This window comes from Neovison vison, chromosome 10, assembly GCF_020171115.1.
Source record: "Neovison vison isolate M4711 chromosome 10, ASM_NN_V1, whole genome shotgun sequence".
Taxonomy (NCBI): Eukaryota; Metazoa; Chordata; class Mammalia; order Carnivora; family Mustelidae; genus Neogale; species Neogale vison.
In genome coordinates, this window is record NC_058100.1 from 51,162,037 (window position 1) to 51,177,779 (window position 15,743).

The 15,743-nt window shown below is 51.0% G+C and overlaps 1 protein-coding gene across 1 annotated transcript in view; it reads left to right on the forward strand.

Annotated features, from left to right (window-relative positions):
- C10H1orf21 (chromosome 10 C1orf21 homolog) overlaps window positions 1–3,802 on the forward strand; it is a 224,695-nt gene extending 220,893 nt beyond the window's left edge. Inside the window, exon 6 of the mRNA XM_044267282.1 lies at window positions 2,993–3,802. Coding sequence (XP_044123217.1) covers window positions 2,993–3,031 — 39 coding nt within the window. The 3' untranslated portion in view covers window positions 3,032–3,802. The remainder of the gene's footprint in view (window positions 1–2,992) is intronic.
- Window positions 3,803–15,743: the final 11,941 nt, after the last annotated feature.

The following is a 15,743-nucleotide window of genomic DNA, read 5'->3' on the forward strand; positions in this document are numbered from 1 at the left end:
CCAATTCTGACTGTGGGAAGCATCTTTACAGACGTCCCTTTTGCAGACCCTTTACGGGGAAGGACTCCTTCAGTAGGAGGATTGCCTGTCCTCCCAAACCCAGCCGACTTCCTCCTCTGCCTTCTGACAGCTCAAGGTTTTCAGGTTCTCTTTTTAGCACAGTTCTTTTATACATTTACATGAGACGCGCAGTCGTGTTGTAGAAGGCCTGCCCGCATGCAGGTGGGGTGTTCCCGTGGCAGTTTTCGGGTTTCCCCATTCTTAGAAAGGCGCCGGCCCCCTGGCAGCTCTTACCCTCCATACCTTTAATTTCCAAATCTTCCATCCATGAAATATTTGGTTCTCGGAGCTGCTGGCGGGTGATAACAAGCAGGGACCTGATTGCCATTTGAGTTCAGTTGTCAGCCCACTGCAGTCATCACAAAAAGGGGGAGGATGAACCCTGTGGTCTTGGGCCCCTTTGAGGTTTCCCTCCAGGTAACACAGCACCACTCCCCCAACAGGGTCAGCGTCAACAGTCAAGCAAATAATGTCTGCAAAGCACCTGATGGCATTTTCTTCCTCCTCCTCAGAGTAATGATAATTTCCAAGAAGCAAATGCTCAGGAAATGATTATTACAGTCTCGGGTTTGCACAGACAGCTGATGTGGGTTTGTCCCTGAAATGCTCCTGCTGCGTTAATACCACATTAGCTGGCCGAGCCTTTTATTTGCGGCCTCGTTCGGATAGAAGGAAAGGGCCTTAGGTGTCTGCCACAGAAGTTTTATCCGAGGGCACAGGGTTCTGGCCGTCTGAGGTACGAGGCTGCGGGGACGGGAGGAAGGTCTCGCTGCCATCTCTCTGATCACAGTGTATGACCACAGTCCTCACTCACCGACAGCCACAAGGAAGGAGACCCCTGTCCCCCTGTGGTGGGGCTGGTCAAACACGGGGTGTATAATAACCGCGACCACAGTGAAAGCAGCAGCAGTGACCTTGACCACCTGCCACACACTGTGTTTTCCCATCGAATCCTGATCACAGCCCTGAGAGAGAGAGACCACGATTATCCCCAGGAAACCAAAGCCCGGTGTTTTGCCTGCTGTCATACAACAGTGTGTCTGTCCGCATATATGCTGGATATGTCCTCTTCCCTTAACTAGTAAAAACTGCACGAGCCCAGCCTTTCCCCTCCAACTAAACACCTGGTGCCCGCCGGCAGATCTCTTCCGCGAGCCTCACGGGTTGAGGATCCGTGGACAGCATCGCCCGGTCTGCCTCTAGCATTGTGCTGGTATGCCTGGATGGCTCCTGTTTCTCCCCTTGAAGGCTGAACTCCCAACTGCCAGGGTCCACGAGGTTCTCCTTTCCAGCTCTCCAGCATGCGGCTCTCCCAAGGGGTCTGGGCCAAGGCTAGGATGACACCCACGTGGGCAGCGTCACCAGGGAGACTGCTGATGGGTGCTGAGTGCCGGCTTCTCTCCTCGCCAAGTCAAGTCAACCTGGAGGACCCGGGGCTGCAAGTCGTGGGGTGGGGTGGGGGACCAGACCATGCCCCCTAGTGAATCACGTTCGAGGAGAACAGGCAAGCTGGGGCCATTTAGCGTGAGAGCTGGCGACCTCTCGTGCTCCGCGGGCCCCCGCAAGACTTCACGGTGTGGCAGCGTTTTCTTACCAAACACATCTGCATACACACTCCACACGTACAATGTGTACAAAAGGCTGTGCTGGGCACCATTCCATCACGTTACGACTATTATTAACTCGTTGAATCTTCAGAAGCGTGTGAAGTGGGTATTGTTGTTTTCTTCACCAAACAGATGGGGAAACCGAGGTACAGAAAGGGAACATGATAGAGATGCCAGAGTTAGTAAGTCACAGAGCCAGGATGACTGCCTGGCCGGATGGTTCAGCCCTCATTGGGATGACGCTTGGCTCTTATGTTCCATGCACAGATACAGTGACAAACCTGTGAGACACTTGAGGACTAGTTTTATGCAAAATTGTTTTCTTTAAATTTATCTTTGGGAATAAGTTCCAGTTATGTAGGGAATTCTGTTCTTCAAGGAATATTCCCTCCCCCCTCCAAAATGTAAGTGTGTTGTGTGTATAAAAAGAGGTTGAAGGGTACAAATAGTATTAACACATGACCTTTTACAAAGCCCTAGTCTGTGACCCTGTGGTAGAGGCAGGGCAGATTCCTGTCCTATCATGAGGGATTACGGACCAAGAAGCTGAAGGCTTTGACCAAGACAGCCCCCTTGGGTCAGATGTGACGCTTGAATCCCAGTCCTAAGGATGCCCTCGCAGACCGTATAACTTCCCGGAGAGAGGATGAAAACTGTTCAAAAGTAACGACGGTGTATTGTCCTTAAGCCTTCAAGCAACCTGTTTTGGTGGTGAATGAATCAAAGAAGCATTTTCGCCTTTCTTGTGCCTCCTACATGGACCAAGCATAGTCCCATAGAGTACCAGATTTGTTATACAAATGTCAGTAAATCTTTGAGGTTTTTTTTAATCCCCTGTTTTAATTTAGAGGGGATTCAAACTAAGACATCCCTGGATTATACCCTCCCCTTCTGTAAAATTAGAAATCCCGGGGATGGAGATACACCACCATAGATCATGAGCAGCCCTGACCCCAGCCAGAAGTGACTTGTTCATTGTTTATTTCAGTTTCTCTCGGTCTTGAGAACTTGGTCTCCTGATTGGATCGTCCATTTGGTAATTTTGTGGTGGAAAACTGAGTCTTGTATGTGCCTAACATAAGTTCTTACCAATATAAAGCAAGGGTTTATTTGGGGCTCGGTAACACTTCCGTGCCCTGAGGCGTATCCCATTGATAATTCAGCCAACACGGATTTATGACTTCTCTCCCTTGTGCCCGTAGTCACTGATACACTCTGAGCCCTCTTCCAACGAGACAGGCGTTGGGACAAAATTGCCAGTGATTCACTGTCTCGGGTTCTGCTTTGAATTTCTCACTCACATACTGTCTTCTTTTCCCCTCCAGGGTCGAGATTACTGTTCCGAAGAAGAGGATATCACATAGCACCCATCCTACCACTGAAACCAGGAGCTACTACTGTGTAAATAGGTTACACCCCAGTTGAAATTCTTGCAAAGGTCGGTTCTCTTCAGCGAACAGCACTATAGCAAAAAGAAGATCGTTCCATATCGTATGCCCCATTAAATTACAGTGTTTCTTAATGAACTTGCAAAGGAATATTGCTAAAAACACACACACACACACACACAAACTGTTCTCGAACTTTCTTTGTTGCTGCTAGTTAAAACTTGTTGCAACTTCTCACTTCTCTTGTGTCCAGGTATGCAGCAAAATTCTGCATTTTCACCTTAAAGATCCTGTTGGTTTTCCAGATGCTCTCCAAACGATTTTCTATATAAGATGAGGTAGTGGTGAACTCAGACATCCAACTTCTGTCGTAGAACTGTTCTGCTTCTAAGACAAGCATCTCCTTCCCTCTCTCCTCCCTCTCTGCCTCTCCCGAGCGGTCCAGAGCCTTGCTTCCCACTGCCAGTGCTGCGCTTTGGAGATGGGATGGTTGCTGTGGCAAGCCCGGTGTCTCTGCTAAGAAGAGGTAGAGAAGCCATTACCCGTAAAGAGCATGTGGGGACGGGACTGCCGGACTGACGTAGGCGCGAGCGGCAGGTGGTTTCCTTGACGAGGTGTCTTCTTCGAGGATTAAGCTTGCAACATTAGCTTTGCTCAGATGCAGCTGGAAGTGTGATCACAATCATTTTGAATCCCTCTTCCCCACTTTTTTTTCTAAGAAAATAAACATTTTACTGTTTTTATGTATCCTGTCTTCTCCCATTCATCCAGTTCAGTGTCTTACGGTGATTCTGGGTGTGGAAGAGGAGCCCTGCTTTTGCAGGGGACACCGAGAGTTGAGCTTCATGGCTCCCTCCCCTCCACCAATTCGCCACCCATTGGCAGGGCCTCCGGTGGTCAGAGGAGATGAGGGACTGCCCCTCGGCGTTTTAGGAAGGCCCGAAGCCACCCCGCGTCCTTTGATTTTGTTAGCAGATCAGCCATCCTACGTCCTCATTCGCTCCCTCCTGAATGTTCCGTGAGCCTTGCCACTTCCTTCCTCGCTCCCGCACGGCCCTGGCCAGGACAGTGCCGTGCGTTCCCGTCCTGGACATGTAGTACGTTGACACTGGTGATGCTGTTTGGAGATGCGGAAGCCGAAGCCCTGGGGCAGTGCTGGGGGAATGTGAACTGTGGGTTTGGTAGAGTTTATTTTTCCATATTATATGAAGAGAATGATCTCTTCTCAGAGACAGAAGTAATATTTTTAACAAATGCTGTCACAAGTAAATAGCAATCAAAAGGAGAAAATAACTTTTGTATTTTTTTAACGCGTTTGATAGCTTTGAGGAGGGTTCTCTTTGTGACCTTCAGGGCAGGGCGCCCTGCTAAATGCTACGCCCGCAGGCCAGGGTGCGCTTTGCGCCCCAGAAGCGCAGAGGGGGAATGTAGGTTTCTCTTCCTGTGGGGTTTGAACGGGGGCGGGGGTTGGGGGCTCGGGATCAGCCGCACTGCCGCCCTCCAGTGGGGAGTCGAGACTCGTTCCGGGTAGCGGAGAGCTCACCTCCCGCAGACCAGAATAAGCCGCTGAATTCGCTCTTGCCGAGAAGATGAGCCTTGACTTTACCGTGGATGGATTCCACGCGTCAGACCCCGGGGCACAGAAGTGGGGGGCGGGAAACTCAGTCAAGTGCTACAGAAAACGGACTCCGATGGTAGCAACAAAAGCCCTTCACTCTTTCAGCCAGCAGCCGCTGTTCTGGGGAGCAGCTGTGGTTGTTCCATAAATAGAGAACCAGCCAAAATTTAAGGCTTTTTATCCTGCTTCAAGCAGAAAAATGCAGAGAGAGTCCAGTCGCCGAGGGGTTTACGTTCCCTGCCTTCGTGTGGCTTTTGGCCAAGTGACTAAAATAGTTTTCCTCAACTGTCAGTAAACTGCTGAGCGCCCCCTGAAACTTGTCCACGTGGGACTTTGTTCACTGTTACATGATTTGCTGATTCTTCTCAAGCAAGAGTGACACAGGCGCTAAGCATCTCCCACAGGCGGCTCTACCTGATGTTCTCAGAGCGCGTCCTGTCCTCCCAAAAAACCACCACCTTCTACCCAAAGATGATACATGCTCATACCATTTTTTTTCTAGTCCTGTTTAGCATGTGGACGTGATACATGTGCGCCCAGAACCAAGTGTTCCTTGGGAAGTTGACTTTTGAGTGTTTCGTAAAACTAGAAACTGGTTCTCGGTCCGGGGGCTTTTCACGTGGAGTTCTTGTCTCCCGAGTTTAACTCTTCGATGTGCAGACATGATTTCATCTGCGGACAAGTTTGGTATATCTAGAAATAGATCTGAGAAACGGGGTGGTTGAGTGGGTTGGAATGAGATGCTTGACGATGTTAGCAACACTCAAAACTTTTTTTTCCATCGTTGGCTTTAATCATAAAATTGTCAAGTGATTTGTGTTTGTACTTTTTTTTTTTTATGCCTTCTGCAAAGGGTCTAATGAGGAAATATTTTGCCTCCTCCCCCCGCCCCCCGCCATGTATCTGAACATGAAGCAGATTGTCTCAGATACCATGAAAAGAATCATCCAGAAACTAGTGCTTCTGCTGGCTGAGGACTCAGGGAGATGGAAGGAGGGAGGGAGTGGAGTGGCCTGGGGGAAGGAGGTAGAAGAAGGAAGGACGAAAAATGGACTGTGAGACGCATTCAGCAGAGAGTTGATAGCAGGGCCCCACGCTTGGGTGCAATTCAAAATATAGCTGCCTGGCGGCCAGTGGGTGGGGACGACCGTCTAGAAGATTTATGGCTGGATCTCACACGCCGTCTGCGCTCCTGGGTTGTGGAGCTGTCAAAGTTCAGCAGTGTATGTGCTGCTTTCTTTTGGTTGGCGGAGATTCAGGATCATGGAGTACTTGCTGTCTTAACTGAGTACATGTTTGTTACTGGCAGAGAACCTCAAAAGAGTCTTTTACCTCAGCCAAGCCTCCCAGCCCCCAGGCTGGAGTCGAGGGGGGTGTTAGGGTCTATTTAGGGACAAAGAACGAATGAAGTCCAGAGACGAGGAAACTAGGTCAGCCCTCGGCGGCAGCAGGGGCCACCCACGGACCTGCGGGGAGACGGGTCTCTCCCCCTCCTCACAGGCCCCGCTCTGAGACTGGGCTGCTCTGACTCGAACGAGGATGAGCCGGCAGAGGGAGCAGCCTCGGGTCCTTTGTGGTCCACACTGGTGTGGCTGCCAGGCAGGGAAGCCCCTCCGTGTCAGGGGAGCCCCCAGAATCAGCCCAGGGATGATGGAGCCCTCGTCTCCATCCTTGACTCCATCCCTTTGAGTCCTAACTGCCCCCTTCCCAGCCTCATCGAGACTTTTTTCTCTCTAAGAGCCAGACTCTCCCAGAAGCCTGCTAAAAGCCAAGATTGTACCTCTCATGAATTTTACCTCAGTACCTGTGATGCAGGCAGCGGATTGATTACAGACCGCTTAGACATTAGGCAAGAATTGCAAAGGAGCGCTCCATCCCTACTGGTCTTAGGAAGGAAACCCCATTAAATATGTTGGTTTCATAGGAAGAAAATCGATCCTTGTCTTAAGCCAGGAAAATACTGAGTCTGAATCTTGGACTTTCAGGACTCTGATATGTTCTTTTTGAAAAGCCTCCCAACTCCCAAATTTAAAAAAAAAAAAAAAAAAAATTAGCTTGCACTGGATCATTTGACAGAAAATCTGCCTTCCGTGCTTTTGCCCCTGGGAGGCCTTTTTAGAGCTTTATTTCTTTGTACCTCTCAGAAATTGAGCTTTTTGTGAAGTTGTGCAAAACCCCAGTAGAGAAAGAAGACCTGGTCGGGGAGAGGGAATGCCTGTCTGGGAGCATGGTGGAAAGGTGGCTGGATGCAGGGACACTGGCTTCTGGATGTCGCGTGTGGACCGCTGGGCCCCCACATGCCTGGGGGCACCTGGGCGAGGCAGTCAGCGTTCCCGCCGCAAGTTTCCCTGCAGTAAACCTTTGGAATTTTGTGACGTCTATGAATTGCCTTTTGCCAATGAACGGACATGTTTTTCCAAGGGGAAAACATGTCTGTCGGTCACCGTTTCGCGTGTCTGTGGAAAACGATCAAAAAAAACTACAGCAGAAACCGGGGCTGCTGAGTGAATGTATTTGACTTCCGTGACCGACCTGTAGACGCACTAGCTTGCCCACGTCTCTCAGGAGACTCTTGGACCTTATCCGGGATCTAACCTAATCTTGGGGAAAGAGGAAAAGGAACTAATATTTATTATTTACACTCACTCTGTGCCAGATACTGTGCTGGGAATTTTGTAATTGTCTTGTAATTGTCATCCTCCAGTGTGAGCCTGTGAAGTGAATTTGTGACCCTCCTGTTCCGAGTGGCATTTTCTAAGTACAGGACGCGTCTATCCGATATTCGTGCCCGCGTGGGAAGAAGGAACGATGTCATTCAAGCAGTCTCCGAATTTTGTTGTTCTTACTCTGCCCTTCGCAACACTGTGAAAAGAACCCTTCGGGGCTCCTCTCTTCCAGAATCACTCTTTGGCTTATCCCCAGCTGGGTTTGCCATGGGGAGTGTTTTCCTTGGCCTTCCCCGGATCTGATGAGCTACACACAAACCGCCAGGGGCTGCTGGCTAACAGAAATCTAGTGCCCAGAGGGAAAAGGCTTTGGGGATTTAGGCACATGTCTCACTTTCTGGAATCTTTTCAGCATCTGGAAAAGAAACCTGTTCCTTCTAGAGTGAAATTCCAGATGCAACCAGAACAGGCCTTTGCATGCTGTGATTTCTTTCTTGGCTCCCCAGGCTTAGTTCATCCCACACTGCATCGTGTTAGGGTGAAAAGCCTTAATCTTGCAGAGAAGTGTGGGAGAACCCGATCACCCAACGTAGACGATGGGCCTGGACCGTTGACTTGAAATCCCTTCTTGTGGGTCAGGGCTGGATGTCTCCGTCCGGTGTTTGAACCGGCCAGCTGACGCGCCGCAGGTCACTGTGAATCTCTTTCGAGACTTTAAATGTTTTGGAGAGTTGTGTCATGTCATGACTTAGACAGTCACTTAAATAACGCATGCAAGGTCGGAAGAGCCCAAGAACTCCCCAGAGTTCCTTTCCTTGCTTCTCAAGGCACGTCCTCTAAAACAGAGGACTCACGTCTCCATGGCAACTGTTAAAGGTGCTGCCTAGAGGGGACCCACCCCTGCCCTCACTCAGCTTGAAAGAAACAAAAAAAAGTTCCTTGTGGAGAGGGGGTGCTATTATGTTCAGTTTTCTCTGAAAACTGTCCCCAAGATCTTGCCTCTTTCAACCCTGGCAGCTGTCAGATTCCTTCAAGATAATGTAGGAAACGGCCCTCGTCTCTTGTAAGCCAGAGAAGTGGCTTTAATTCAACAAGACCGTTCCTAAACCAAAGGCCTCATTCTAATACCATCTTCCCCCTCTACCCAGAATTCTCCCTTTTTCCCTTTCTGGGAGTTATTTTTAGCCCAAGGCTTTGAACATGATTGAGTAAGACTTAAAAGCAGTAAAAAGAACACGGTAAACTCAGCCAGAACTGCCGGAGGGTCTCCAGGGTTGCAAATAGTTCTAGAACCTTAGGGGCCACTTGGCCTAGACGCAGAGGGAATAGAAGAGCCACTGTTTGGGGGCATTTCAGTCCCGACCTTCAGGGACTGTTCTTTCTTGACCGTCAAGTGAGCAAGAGAAGGAAAGCTTCGTTGTAGATTTCAAGCCAGCTTTTCCGTTCAAAACAAGATGCAAACTTATTTTTAAAAATTCGTATCTATTTTCCGGGATCAGAACCAGGCAGCTGCCTTATTAGGACTCTGAATTCGGATCTATCTGTTTTTCTTAACACACACACAGACACAGACACAGGTACTTAGAGAAGAAAATATGGATCTACTTTATCATTGAAATATTCCAAGGAAGAGCTGTACTTTGCTTTTTATACTCTCAAGGATAAAATCTAGGAAGGTATTAACATGACTCTAATAATGCCCAAACAGGAAACGCTTAGTGATCCCTCTTGCGAAACTTTGAGTTAGACTCAATGAGGGGGGTGGGGGTCTGTTGGCCACCCGGCCTCGCGCCCCCTCTGGACCAGGATGCCCTAACACTGGCACGTTTGCCTCACCTGGGCCTCTGGCCTGGACACAGAGGCCGGCATCCTGTCCCAAGCCCTGGTGCGGAAAGGGCTCGTCCCTCGGGATCCGAGCCAGGTGTAGCCATCTGCAACCAGTGTCCCTCACACCCTCGCCTGCTTGTCCAGCATGGCCGTGACCGGTGTGGATCTGGGGCCCCGTCATCTGGGCCGTCCCCGAGGGGGCATCGTTAGCATTGCCTTCTCCAGGGTTGAGGACTCATTCGTGCAGCAGATTGGGTGTAGAGCACCTCGCGTAGGCACCAGAATGCCCAGTAAGCCGCACATGGCTGCTGCCCTCAAGGAGCCTAGCATCAGTCAGGGAGTCAGTGTGGAAACCGTAAGGGTCAGTCCTGGGTGCTGTGGGAGCATCTCAAAGTGGCAGCTGCCCAGCCTGGAGAATCGAGGCTTCCAGAAAGAGGGGACCTCCAGGCTCAAGTGTGTCAGAGGACTGAGGGACAAGGTTACAAAGGGTGTAGGGGTGGAGAGGACAGTCTGGGACGCGGCCCAGCGAAGGGACCGTGCAGGCTGTCGGGAGGAGAGGACGGGGGATGAGGGCGAGCAGTCAGCTGGCTGGTCCCAGAGGGCCACGGGGGCTTCGCCCTAGACTAGGGAGCGGAGGGCTGAAAAAGAGCTCCAGGCCATGCTCTGCCCTCCGCAGCAGAGGTCACTGCTGAGGTCCCCCAGGGAGATAAGTGTGGTCAGCATCGGAGCCCAGACTTGCTCTCTTGCTGTGAGACCGCACACTTGCTAGCTGAGATGATTCGTCCCCGTGTGTCCTCTGCCCCCACCCACCCACCCACCTGGCACCTTATCCTCCTGCCAAACGCTGTTCGAATTCAGGGGCTTTAACGGGGGCTAGACCTGGCTTAGAGACATGCAAGGGGCAGTGCCTGGTCATCTTGACCTGTCCATAGAGCCACCAAGGCTAAAATACCCCTGGTACGAGGCTGGCCTAGACCCCAGGATGAGGGGATGCCCTAAGATGAACTCCCAGGAAACAGCCGACGGCCTGCTGGCTTAGTGTGATGCCTTCCTCCAGCCTACCCAGAGGCAGCTGCCCTGGATCAGCCCTTCCCCGGGGTCGGTCATACCCTGTGGCCAAGCCTCCGCTCCGTCCCACATGTACACCTGAATCCTGCCAAAGAAAAGGGATAGTAAAAAATTTTTAAAAAAGAAAAAAAAAAAGCACAAATGGATTATAGGCACATGGCAAAAACCTGCCAACCTAGACAGCCAGCAGGGGCCTCGTGGGGACGCCCCCCCACCCCGAGCTCAGCTCTGCACCCTCGGGTCGTGAGGCAGGGAGGCTGGGGGAGAAGCAGGCTCTCTGTGGAGACACCTCACAGTGCCTTTTAGGTTTTCCAGAGAACCTATTCAGAGTTCAGAGCTGTGGGTTCTTCCCTCCCGCTACCCCCACAAATAATTGGAAATTTTATAAAGAGAGGAAAAAGAATTCAATGAATCAAAAATACTAGCTGTGAGGCAGCTTGGTTTCTAGAAACTTAAGAAAAGGCTCAAACAAGTGAGAGGTTGGAGGGATTAGGCGCTAAAGACACTTTTCTTAGCCTAGCGGTTGGGTCTCCAGGGATCCCCAAGGGCCCTGACTATTCCTTGGGGCTGACCTCTTTTGCAAGACCCCCACACCCGCCCTCCTGGGTGCAGCCTGGCATATTCAAAAGCAACACCAGCCTTCTGAAGCCTTGGAAAGACTTTAGCTCAAACGCACACCCTTTTCCCAGATCTTCCTCTGGCTCCCTGGTGAGGAATTTCTAATTGTGCATCTTGTGGTTCCCACTCAAATATCCCACCAGCCTAGTCCTTTCCATTAGAGTTAGGCCTGTGGCAGTCGCCATGCTGGAAACTGACAGAGCATCCGGTCTCACACACACCTACCTGAAAATTAAGGCCCTGTGGGGTCCCCTTGGTGGCGGCAGGGGGTGGTCGTGGAATAAGGTGGGCTTCGCCCTAGGGCACCCTCTCCCCATTGTCTGCTCTGGTCCCTTCCCTCACTGTCACCAGGAAAGGATCAAAATGCCTCCTTGCCCGTTGCCAGTGGCTGTGTATTTGCTCTGTGTGCTGTGATTTTTAACTTAGGAATAAGGCCTTACATTCAAGTGAAGTACGGTGGCAGGATTAGGAGGCATCTGCTCTCAGTTGGGTCTGAGAGGTATCTTGGGGCAGTGTTGTTCTGAGCCCCTGCACACTTCCTCGTGTGGGCCCGGGAGCCCCTCAGGGCAGGCTCCCCCACGCTCTGCATGCACGGGAACTCTACCAAGCAGTGGGTGCCCGTTTATTTCTACCGCACACGCCTCTCGGCAAAACCTGGGTGAGATGCACCCCATCTGGATGTTTATTAATTTATTGAAAGCCCATATTCACCTACTCCTGGACTATTATATTTGACGCATTGTAAAAAAAAAAAAAAAGTACACAATGTAACCATTTTAAAAGAATAAGATACAAAATATCATAAACAGAGGTTCTGGTATCTTCTCTCTGCACACCTCCGGGGGGGAACCTTGTATACCCCCTGGTCTGCGCACACCCACTTTGGACACTACTCTTTTAAGAGCAAATCGGCACACATTCATGGCATCCATCCCCAAACCACTGTGCTGGCACTTGGCCTGCAGAATAAGAAGGTCTTAAGATCAAAATCCCAGGAGTTTCTCATCTGGGAGACAGGGCAAACAAACTCTTCAAACAACCTAAATTCCAATAATGAAAAACCTGCCCGACAGGAAAGCTATCCCTGGACAGTGGTGGCTACAGGTGCTAAGAAAAGATCCAGTACGATGTCCGGAGCCGTGGAACTGTTCATCTCGCCTCTCTGGGTCTCCCGAAGAGGACATTTGGCAACCTTCCCGGCTCTCGCATGATTGGAATTCTTTGAACCCTCCAACTGCTTCAGTGGGATGTTCCCCACCGCACCAGTGGGGCCACGTCGCTTGAATATTCGTGTTGATTTGACCACCAAGATGTAATGATGATTCTGTTCCATTTTGAAAAGGGTCTGAGGAAGTATACAGGTCTAATTATATATACATATTTATACATGTGTATTTTTGTTTATTGTTACATTTTGACATTGGACTTTCTATTAAATAATTTTTAACAGTTGACCTGGCTTTGTTCTTTTTTGTGCCTTTCTTCTTTCCTGAGTCTGAGAGAGGGGGCCGTTTAAATGTTGCAGAAGGTCTCGTCCCTCTGGTCTCTCTGGTCCCTCTGGTCCTTCTGGTCCCTCTGGTCCCTCTGGTCCCTCCACTTGTCTCTCTTGTTGTCTCTCTTCTTCCCTATTCTCAGTACAGAGAATATTCCCTATTCTCCACTGTTTTAAGTTCTGTTTTTAGAGAGAACTATTGCATCAGGCACCTGCTTGGAAAACCCCCAACTTTGTTTTCATTGTCCCCAGTTTCCAGGGGCGGCCCACTCAATCCCATCAGCTCTACACATGCACAAATTCACAGACTTGCTGACGTTGCAAGAATGAGCAATAATAAAAAATGCCATGAGCCTCTTAAATCTCTTGTAAATCTCCACCCACCCTCCCCAAAACACACACACACACACGGTCCTAGCTGCCAGAACTGGGACAAGTCACTTAAGCTTCCTGAGCCTAAAGGGTACCTACCCATCAGTCAAAAAAAAACAATACATTTTTCCATAGGTTGGACATGAGGAGACCCCATAGTAAATGCTCAACAAACAGCCACCTGCTTCATGAAGGCAGTCACTCACGCAGTGACATTTATTCGTTCCACGGTGTACGCCAGGCCCTGGAGTCTCCCAAACGGGGGCAGGGAAGGGAGGACCTAAGGAATGCCGCTCTGCAAAGTCAAATGCAGAAGCGGCCGCATGAAAAACAAGGCAGGTGCCTTACTGTCTGTCCCCTGCCTGCCCAACTCCAACACGGTGAAGACCTGGTACCTGTTGAAGGCTCAGAATAATGGATTCTCCCAGTGCACTGGGCTTCCAGGATCTACCAAAGAGAAATCACACACACACAGCCTCAAAGCATGAAGTCAAAGCACTATCCCTTGGCTCTGTCTTCCCGGCCGTATCAGTCTGTCCACATCTGACATCTGTTGGTCCATCCGCCAGCCCAGCCAGCCTTCTGCCCTCCACCCTTGCCCTTGGGAACATTTTCCTCGTGATTTCCCAACAGTGTGGAGCTGAGAGGTGGGGATCCAGGGTGGACACGGGAATGTGGGGGGACAGCCAGCCTAGGGGAAGGAGTGGATAACTGCCTCCAGGTCTTTCCTGCAAACAGCAGAGCTGGAAGTCTAGATTTGCAGTTGAGTTTTACGGGCTGTCAAACAAGGCAAAAGCCCAAGCTTCTGCCCAGAGTGAATTCTTTCAAAAACAGTAAACCTGATGCTTCCACCAGAAGCTCACTTGAAAGCATAAGGCTGGCCAAGCTCGAAGAGCTCCCTCATCCCAAACCACCCCCCGACACACATGCTGGTCTCCTGTTCCCCCGATCAGGGCTCTGGGAGCTTCCTTTAACCTCAGGCCAAAGCGGAGTCGAGCTGAGAGGACGCTGGACGGCCCCTAGCTGTCGGCTCCCCAAGCCCATGGCGGTGACATCAGCTTCCAGGTCCCTGGTCATCGCTGGGCTGAAGCCTGCACGGGGCTGCCCAAGTTCCTTCACCTGGAGGCTGGAGGGCCAAGAAGCAGCCTGTGAGCCCCGGAGGGAGAAGAACGCCCAGCCTCCTGGAGCCTCAGCTCCCAGTGGGTTGGAGGAAAACGAGGTTGCCGAGCGCAAGTCCTAGAAGTGAGTAATCCCAAAGCTCAGGTCCCTGGGCCAGCCGTGGGGGCCGGTGCTTCTTTCCAGCGTCCCCCCAGCCACCAAGACCCTGCCACTGCCAATGTCCATCCACCTCGTCCTGCCAGAACGTTCCAGCAAAGTCTCTAGGAGGCGGGCATGAGGCTTTCAGTTCCTGCACTCACCTCGTGTAACAAAAGCGCTGCCTGCTCCCCGCCAGAACCAGCCTCCATTGGGCAGCTGGCTCTTCAGCCAGTCCTGGCCCCCACACTGCTCTGCCAGGTTTATTCTATTCTGGTTCCCGCTCTCCCCCCATCAGGAAAACCCTCCGTGTCTCCTCATCACCATAAACTGAACTTCCACCGGAGTCCTGTTAAAACTGACCACTTGCATGGGACCCCGCCGTACGGCTCCAAGACTCAGGAGTCTCTCCTGACAAAAAGAACCTCCCTTACAGGAGGGGCCAGAAGGTGGCGGGGGTTGGGGGAGAAGCCCTGAGACTAGAGCCACGGGGCAGTTCTGGTGTCAGACTAGGTCATCCAACACCAGGCGACCAGGCCAAGGGCAAACACTGACTGACTGAGAGCCGGATTGCCAGTGCCGAGGACGGTGACGGTGGCAGAGCCCAGCACGGTCTGAAAGTGGCAATGGTCGGGGAGAGAGAGGAACACCTGTGCACAAGGACGCTTGTGCCTTAATAGACATTCTACAGCGGGTTATAGCATTATTTCTGACGGGAAAGAATTAGGCACAGTCTTACATGACCATCAAAAAGAGAAGGGATGAGGGTGCCTGGGTGGCTCAGTGGGTTAAGCCGCTGCCTTCGGCTCAGGTCATGATCTCAGGGTCCTGGGATCGAGTGCTGCATCGGGCTCTCTGCTCAGCAGGGAGCCTGCTTCCCTCTCTCTCTCTCTGCCTGCCTCTCCATCTACTTGTAATTTCTCTCTGTCAAATAAATAAATAAAATCTTAAAAAAAAAAAGAGAGAGAGAGAAGGGATGAATAAACAGTAAAGCAGTCAATCTTGTGTCAACAGGGATTAGCCTCAAAAACAATGAATGAGATATACCTGGGTGGCTCAGTCAGTTAAGCATCTGCCTCCGGCTCAGGTCATGGTCTCAGGGTTCTGGGACGGAGCCCTGGGTCGGGCTCCCTGCTCCCCTCCTCTGCCACTCCCCCTGTTCCTGCTCTCTTTCTCTCTCCAATAAATGAATAAAATACTTTTTAAAAAAAAAAGATTTTATTCATTTGTTGGAGATAGAGAGAGAGCATGCTTTACCGACTGAGCCACGCAGGTGCCCCAATAAATAAAATCTTAAAAAAAAAAAAAAAACACGGTGAATTAAAAACACACAGAGGAGGAGCCCGCTGGATTTCCGAAAGTCCATTCCCCACACACGAGAGCACAGGAAGCACATGCCCGGACCACGCACAGAGCAGGCGGGGATGACTAGGGTGAAGAGACACTGTGCCCCCACGGGTACGGGGACCTGGGGCCTACCACGGGTCCAGATGCCCCCGGCCATTTGCTTCCCTTTGCTGGTTTCTGATTGTAGGCTCTGAAGGCCAGGTGTCTGGGATGGACACGTCTGACTTAGTTTCTCCTTGCCCCAGAAATGATGCCAGCTCCCTTCCGAACCCTCCGGCCCAACCTGCACACATTCCCGGCGGGGCACCTTCAGATGCACTGGCTTCCATGATGTCCACAGGCGCTGAGAATCCAGCTCCCTCCAGTAAATAAATAAATAAAAGAGAAAGGGCCACTGGGGCAAAGCTGCCTGATTGGCTCATTCTG